Source organism: Buceros rhinoceros, unplaced genomic scaffold (assembly GCF_000710305.1).
Source record: "Buceros rhinoceros silvestris isolate BGI_N320 unplaced genomic scaffold, ASM71030v1 scaffold16676, whole genome shotgun sequence".
Lineage (NCBI taxonomy): Eukaryota > Metazoa > Chordata > Aves > Bucerotiformes > Bucerotidae > Buceros > Buceros rhinoceros.
Genome location: NW_010417076.1, coordinates 21,891 through 30,555, shown reverse-complemented (window position 1 = coordinate 30,555; position 8,665 = coordinate 21,891). Strand labels below are relative to the sequence as shown.

Below are 8,665 nucleotides of genomic sequence, written 5' to 3'. Positions count from 1 at the left end.
GGAAGAACTAAGAATGATGCAGCATAGGGTCTTAGGAAGTAGTAAGCTTCCATGAGTGAGGATCCAGTACTGATTAAACCCTGTAGGTGGGCCCTAGAAGCTGTTACTACTGTGTTTCACTGTGGGTGATGATTCTGAATAAGGGAGCAGAAGCAGAGTGGTATAGGAGTGGAACGGACCACAAAGTTAGGACTTCTTGCTTTTGCTGAGGGCCCAGGTCATTGCCATCTCAGAATGCTTGAAAAGCACGCTGATATGTGAAATTGCAGGTCTAGTCATAACTCTTAGTAATAAATCTGTCGAGTCAGGGAGGTGTTCTGGGTGGCTGGAGATCAACAATCATAATACCTGTACTAATGGGGAGATGCAGAGCGAGAGTGTGTGTAGGAATGAGGGGGAATGTGCTCTAGGGAGCTACAGACCCATTAATCTGACTTGAAAAAAATGGAGAGCTTTATAGCAAGTTCTGAATCATGAGTATCAAAATATTACGATAGAAAATAGGAAAAACGGGATAGACCACAGTGCAAGTTTATAAAAACTGGTTTAACATAGTCTAAGTTGGTATTTCTTTTCCTTAGTAAGATAACTGATTTCATATTAAGAGGAATGTAGCTGATACCGTCTCTGAACTTTAGTCAGCCATGAGATGTGGTGGCAAATAGCAAATTCTTGGCTAAGCTGGAAGAAAGAAAGGGATTAGTGGAAGAATTTAAGGCATAGTGAAGGGTATCATTTAGCGTGGTCTCCTTTCTCTCCCATGTGCTAGTAACGGGCACATCAGGAAATAATAGAACATACACAGAGTAACAGATATCCTCCAACTCTGGAAAAAAAGACCAAGAAGATCCCTTTCAGTCCCTTGTTTCTGTGAACGCTTCCATGTTTCTCCAGCAGTGCTCTGGACATGGGGATGACTGTTTCAGAACCACAGGAAACTTTGACAGTGCTTCTCCTAGTTCATCCCACTATCAGTTTTTAGCAAAAAGCTCTTACTACTCATCATAATCTGGTGACTTGCAGTTAACTTGAGCTGAGTTAAAATTTAGTTATAGCCTTTTCTTGGGCTCAAAATGTTCAAAAACGAGCAAAAGAACTGTTTTAATCTGGACTAAGCCACCCACTAAGATTTACAACAGAAAGTCCACTATTTAATTTCAAATGAAAAGTTGAACCTTTTCTCTCCACATCAGTAAATCTTAAGTCAGTTTGCAAGCTGAGAGGATAAGAGGGCAGCTAAGCACCTGTCCTGTTTGTGGACTGGATAAAGGAGAGAAAAGTCAGCTGTAAAGGTTAAATGAAGCCAGGTGCTTGGATGTGGGACTGAGGAGGTGAGAGCAGGCTTCTTAAACGTATCCAACTGCTTGCTTTACTTCTGTGAAGGGTGAGGAAGGCCCTTGTATTATAGCATCCTTTTTCATGGGTTGCACAACGCCTCCAAAGGATCAGATTTGCGATCTAGGATATGAATGTTAAGGCAAAAAATGTGATACATTTGTGAACAAAGGAGTGATCCAGCAGTATATGGAGCTTTTTGATGCCTCGTGTGTTACCATATAAGGATTGCTATTGCAGCGAGAAATTTTAATCTTGTGGTGAAGAGAGGCAGATCAGCTGTACAGTTCTAAAACAGCTTGGAGTGAGTTAGTTACTCTTTTTCTTTAACTGGATATTACCAGATTTCAGTGCAGGCCTGTCACACTGGCACGAGCTTCTTGCACTGTTTACCTGGCAGGAGCTTTTTGCAGCAGTCAGTCATTGGTGCTCTGAAATGCCTCCTTAGAGTAGATTGTGGACAGGGGAAGAACACGTGTATCAGAAATTCCCAGTTAGAATGAGATAGGGATTCACCTCACGATGATACTTTAGTGATATTTGAGAGGGTCTTCCTGGTGCCAAGATTAGGAGCTAGTGTCTCTAAGTTCCTTATGTCACCAGCAGACACAGATAGAAAACCACTGAAACTTCCTGTGGTGAAACCAGCCTGCCGTGGGCAGTACGAGGAAGCCTGGCATCCTAACTGAGGTTTTCTAAGATTTAGCTGTGTTGATAACCACCAGCGTGTCCTGCCTGAGAAAGGGTTCAAGCTGTGTAGTACACACCTTCATGAACAGATCGTGGCTGCCAGAACTTTTCCTGCTCCATTGCCTGCACTGCCCCTGGGGCACTGACCGTGGGGCTGACAGTTGGCTCATTAGCAGGACTCCAGCACTATGACTCCGTCAGCAGCTTGCACTCTGGCCCTTTGCTGCAGACCTGAGTTCATTTCACTTGGGGAAATGGTTTGTTTTGTTTCCTGTCTAGATGCAAAGCAGGGATCCCAAGTTTTGGGAGTTTTAACAAGGTAAGCAGCAAAACAGCGAACCCAGCAGCTGGGGGTGGGGGGAAACTCAGCCAAAGAGCTACAGGTTGACACTTTAAATGACTGCAAACACTAACCCTTAACTTCAAGAAGACAGATGACGATACACCTAACAAGCTTTCTTTATGTAGAACTTTGTTGTGTTTATCTCTGTGAGGTTTAGAGCCATGTGCCGTTATGCAGGATCATCTACGCGAAAGAGACGCAACACCTTGAAGTTTAAATAATGCCCATAGCAAGAGTGAGTGATGTGTGAACGCACCATCAGCAACAGAGGAAAAATGAAGGGATTGGGCTGGCTGGGAGCACTGTTCCTACCGGCACTCGGGTCTAGATACCTCAAAGTCAGGGTACAAAGTGAGGGTTTATAAACCACAAAAAAAGGCTTCGTCTCCTGTATAAATTGTGGTGATGCTGATTCTTAAGCTGTTTTCCCTTTAATATTTTTTTCCTAATGATTAAGTATTTTTACAAAAAACACTTGGGAACTTACTCTCCTTAATTCTGAATAGAATTTCAGTTTGTATACATGGATTTTCTTCTACTAAAAGGTTTCCCACCTAAAGTGCTTACCCAGGCTGAAAAGGACAAATCCAGATCCTCATTAACATTCCTACATGGCAAAATTTGCAGTCCATAAGCACTTTCCAGTATATTGAACTACCCCAAGTCAAGAAGGCTGCAATAATTCAAACAGGCAATGCTTTTCCATCAGGGGCTGCTGTTTGATGTCAGCAAGATTTGTATTCCAAGTTACTGAAATTTCCTCAGCTTTCAGTTTCTAGTTTTGAATAGAAGTTCTGAGTAACCTTAACGTCATGAAAGTCATCATTGCTGTTAACACAGAGCAGTTTGTTTTTTGAAGGGAAAAATCTTTGTCCCTGAGGGGTATTTTAACAAAAGTATGGCTAAACACATAGCACTCCTTCAGAAATCAGTGCGTCCAGGAGCAAAGCTGTGCGTCTGCTTGGGTGTTTTCAGAGTGAGATGCACTTCTACAGCAGAAACTCCTTTGAGTCAGCAAGGCCACAGTGCTGCTGAGCCTTACCCCAGCTGCGCAGCCCAGCCTCTTCCTTTGCACTGATACTGCAAGGCAGCTCGTCTTTTGGATAGGACAGTTTGGGGAAATTAAACCAGATGGTTCTTTTGGGATTTTTGAAAATCATTAGCTGGCTTAGTTCCCTAAACAATCTCACTGCAGGTAAGATGAGCAGTGTAAACTCTGGGCTGGGCTTGGAGCATGAGACCAGTTTCAGTGTGCTTTAACTGCTGTGGAGCTGCATCCTCTGTTTCAGCACAGTCCTGCAGATTCTAAGACATCCCAGGAGTGATGGGATGTTAAAATTTTAATGCTTAGTTTATAACTCCAAATTTGCAAGGACAGTATTTTTCCATTTCCTTTTCCAAAGCTTCCAAACAAATTAAAATCACGAGTGGATATACAGAAGTGGTTTGTTTTATATTCAATGAAATGATTTAAATAACTTCTAATTAAACTGTTGGCACTTGGTATAAAGCTTCATAAATGTTTGTGATGAAGATCTGCAAACATTAACAGCTGTGCACAGGGATCTCTTGCCTGGCAGTGATTGCTGCATCATCAGTGTACACGAGTGTAAGTGGGAATCCATGACAGGCTTTTCTCTGGTTGCCCTGCAGGCTGAACTCTGCTCCGGTAAAGGGCTTTGAAAAAGATGTGGGTGGCAAGACAACTCTTCGGATCACATATCCTGAAGGTGCAATCCAGAAAATGGAACAGTATGAGAAGGATTCCCTGTTCGTTCTGGCAGGATTCAAATGGCAGGATTTCAAGTGGCTGAAATACATTGTTTACAAGGAGAAAGTGGTAAGAACACTGTCAGCTGACATTGTAAAGGTCACCTAATTAGAAACAGTGGGCAAACATGATACCACAGTCATATTTGCCACATTTTGGTCTGTGAGGTGTTCCTCCGTGTGTCCTGCTGCATTTAAGTGAAGGCTTTTTTTACAAAGACATCTCTCTGTAACCTGACCTTGCATCACAGATGAAGTTTTCTATTCAAGATCACGTTGGCGTGTACTCTGAACGACTAATTTAATTTTTATTTATTTTAAAGAATATATAAAGAGTCTAGGTTTTGCATGGATTATATGGACTCTTAGGATTTAAGAGCACAGGAGGGAAAAGAGCAATGGCAAGGGGAGGAAATTGGAGTTTGGGGATAAGGATGTAATGGCACAGGAGGGGAGAAGACAGCAACAGCACACCTTGTTGAAAAGGCTGCAATCCACAGAGTTAATGTGGCTTCCTGAATAGCACAGGCCATTATATTTTGCTCAGTTATTGCTGTACCCAGATTCATGATTTGTGTTTGGCTAAAGTATCATCCAGAAGAACGGTATTGAGTCTTATTTTAAAACACTGAAATGGTGAATCTACCATGTTCCCCATGTAAATATTTTGACCCAACCAGTTGCAGTAGTGTCCTTCTGAAGTACTATGGACCTGTAACCATCAGGATTGAGCTCTGTAATTCACGTATCCTAAGTGGAATTGGGGTGTAATCAATGATTTCTCATTCAGTGGGTGGTTTGTCTTTATCCGTTGCCATGAAATTCAGAATAAATGCCCTCTATTTGGGTATAGTTCTTCTTTTACAGATCTTATTTAGTTGTTTTGAAATTCTTTAATGATTTTTCATCAAATAACCAAACATTAATGTTCAGAGGGTGGGATGTTATACTGTGTGTTTAGAACAGAGAGAGGAGGCTGGCAGCTCACCATATACAGAATAAACCAGTCTGGGAATATAATTGTACACTGTTGTTACCTAGATAGCCTTAAGTGCTCTACTCTTGTCTTACACTGGCACCAACTTGCAATTATTTCCCTGGTACCAGACAGGTGAAGTTACTTGTCAGCCTCTGGGCAAGTACAAGTGGGCTTTCGTAACATGAATAATTGAGTCAAAAGTAATTTTCTTTGATTTGTGTCACGCTCTTGGTTTTCCTTCTGGGCAAGGGAAAGCCTTGGCAGTGTCAGTGCCCTGCAACCTGAACACAGCTGTAAGGACTCCCTAGTATTTAGCTTTGAAGTTCAAAGGATGGATTGGTTTACTTCAAAACATATGGAATTTCCACCTGATCTTGCAGGCATGCAGTCATTCCTAGGTTCTAATGTGGTATCCCCTGCTCTTGGAAAGATGCAGTGAATAGTTTGTTAAAACCTGCCAGCAGACTGGAGAGAGCGATTGCAGCAATCTTAACGTCAGTGCCCAGCTTGGCAGAGAGCAGAAAGAACTTGAGCTTCTTGCATTGCATGTTATTTCAATGCTCTTGAGGCTGGCTCCTTATCCTTCATTTCTTTGGAATAAACACTCCTCTTTTTTTTTTTTTTTAATTCTCGTAGGTGATGTTTTCCAGGTTTCTTAATTCCTGTTGCTCTTTCAAATGCCTGCAGTTGACTGATCTTTTTCTTAAAGACCAGTGCTCAAAAATGTAGAGTACAGCAAACAGAGAGGAGCAAATAGCTGCTTCACTAGCTCACACTTCTCATTTGTACTGTTTTGGCTGCCTTCTCCTCAGTGCCATGGGACTGAAGGTGAATGTCCAGTTCCTTGAGACTCTTTTGGCAGAGCTTTCCAGCATACCTGCCATTCTTTCCAGATTTGTGTCCTCTGCAATTTAATAAATGCCAGAAGCCTTACTGAATTCCAGTTCACGTCTTGCTTCTCCTCATAATATTTTTTTCCTGTAGAAAGAAATTGTTTTTCTTTTAAATAATGATTCGCTCTTGACAAATCCACCTGAGTTGCTACTCAGCCAGGTGCTTACAAAATAATTAATCTTACCATTCTAAGAATTGAAATAATAAATCAACTCTCTTCCCTTTTTTTGCCTTCTTAAGGCTAGGGCACTACTTTTGTCGATTTTTCAATCCTTTGACACCCTACCTGTCCTTCATAAGTTCCCAAAGGGAACCATTGCTGGGTTTTGAGGCTGCTGAGCCAGTTCATTGAACACTTGGGGATGCAGTCCAGGTGACTGGAAAATATCTGGCTTGTCCTCTCTGGTCTGATCTCTCTCTGTTTGAGGTTGAGATCTTGCTGTCACTGGCTTTAGCTGCAAGGAGGTGGCTAGCACAGCTGCTTTTTCTGGAGGAAACTGATGCAAAAAGTGCTGTCTCTTTGCTAGACAAAATGACTTGACAGAGAACTAGCAGTGCCATGGGACTAAGACATAGTGTCTGTTTGTTCTGGTAGTGAGTGTTAGTATTTCTATCAGTATGGTGAGGCCAAAATGACAAATGCCTGCCCAGGACTCTCTGTGGCTAGTTTCTGTTTTCTCTGCAATTCAACTGAGGGAGAAAGGGATTTTCTTCCGTTTCTGGATTCAGCTAGAGACACTTGCTTGACCTAGGAGCTCTGTATGCTACTGTTACTTATTCCTTGTGTGACATTAGGACCGACCCTCCGCAAGACTTCATCTCCTCTGCAAACTAGTGGTTACGGGCAGGAGTCTGACCTCAGACTAGAGATAAGCGAAATCCAAGCATCCTCCTGAAGAATAGGACTGCTGTGGAAGATGACACATTCCCCAAAAAATGGGCTGAACTCTGCCCTCTGATATTTCCTTTGCCTCTGAATGTTAATGACAACTGCATGTGGACTATCCATGGTACAGCCACAGGTGAGGTATGAGACTTTCTGAATTCCTTCAGACACCAGACCTGGAGCTCTTTGGACCTGCTTGACAATATTCTGGGCCAGGTACTAGGGTCCTTGCTTAGTCCTCTCTTGAGTAAATGAAATCAAAGGGAGTTTATCTGAGCAAGAGTAAATGAAAGGCGAATGCTATTTATTACTGGGGTCAGTGGTCAGATAAGCTTATTGTCCCTGCAGCTGAGAGGGATTTGCTCTGTGTTATGTTAGTCTTTTGGCAGCTCTTGCATACTGAGGAAGAGAGAAGTGCTTTGAAGAGAGGGGGATTTTCAGGAGGTGTTACAAGGAAAAAGAATTGGTGTGATGTAGAAGCAGCAGCAGAACAATGAAGCAAGGGATTTGATGTGTTTGTTACATACAGTCTGGTGCAACAGCCTTCCAGAGATCTGCTTGATATCTCAGTGGCCTGGAAGGCACTGTATCCAGAGAGAGGAGTGGTGGAGTACGGACCAAATAAAAATAAAAGCTTAGCTTCTTTTTATTTCACACTAAACTAGGAATATGGGGAAGCAAATAAAAACTTGAGAGAAAATATTAATCTGAAAAAAGGACAGGTTTGGCTAAGTATTCAACATTAGCAGCTAAACAAAGGTAGTCTCTGTTATCTGGTTCTGGGTGGAACTCAAAATTGCAAGACTTGTAGCAAGTTAGGGCAGTACTTTATCACTGGAAAATATATACCTGTCTTTAAGAAGGGGAAAGGGGGGTAAATCTGAGCCACAAAAACCTTGGTAATCTGATTTCAGTCATTTGACAAGTGTTCGAATAAACTGAAAAAGAAAGTAATTGCACTTGTTGCAAGTAAATGGAGGAAAAGGAGTGTGGGATGGAGAAAGGTGACATGGTTAGCAGAGGGAAGTATTGCACCATGGTGACCCCATATGTCAATGTTCAAGTGGAAAGGAAGTGGCCTGGAGTCCCACAGCCTGCAGTTGCATGAACCCGTGATTATTGCTGAAAAGTCACAGATGTGAGTAGTTTGTGCGTCTGCAGTGACTGGTCTGGCAGCGCTGACTTGCAGTCATTAATGCAAGAGCCTGATGATGCTTCCAGGCACCCCTCCTCTGATGAAACGACTGCAGCAAGGGCATCCCCAGAGGTGGATTACTCATGGACACTCACTTAGAACACGTATACTGTCCCCTGGATTGCGTCTTTTTTTGCCAAGAGACATTACCCATACGTATTGTGCTCCAACCCTGTCCGCTTCCCACTGCTGTAACATCTTGCATCATCCCGGGTCTCTTAGCGAGAGAAGCTCTTCTTGAATACCCAGAGTACCAGAGGAGTTTTAGGGGGAGGGAGGTTTGGCCGTATACTGCTCTTCTCTGTTAAAATAATGGTCAAAAGCTCAAGATTTCTCTTTTGCATGGAGAGTAGATACTTCCTGAAACAAACAGAGGAAGTTACAAGCACCAGTTGTGCAAACCAGCCACCACAGCCTGACGCGGAGGCTGGTTCCAGGGTGGGTTGTGGCCCGTCATTAGTGAATCAGAATGAGGTTCCTTGCTTGCTGGGCCTCACTTCCTGAACATCGGGACATGGTAAAGCAGCCAAGTGAGAGCAAAGGTTTCACTAGACATTGGCAGCTCACAAGCTT

At 42.8% G+C, this 8,665-nt stretch overlaps 1 protein-coding gene across 1 annotated transcript in view; it reads left to right on the top strand.

Annotated features, from left to right (window-relative positions):
• The window catches only part of LOC104495125 (CMP-N-acetylneuraminate-beta-1,4-galactoside alpha-2,3-sialyltransferase-like), a gene marked incomplete at both ends in the record, with an annotated part of 33,473 nt that overhangs the window by 9,056 nt on the left and 15,752 nt on the right, over positions 1-8,665 (top strand). Inside the window, one exon of the mRNA XM_010138055.1 lies at positions 4,022-4,208. Coding sequence (XP_010136357.1) covers positions 4,022-4,208 — 187 coding nt within the window. The remainder of the gene's footprint in view (positions 1-4,021; positions 4,209-8,665) is intronic.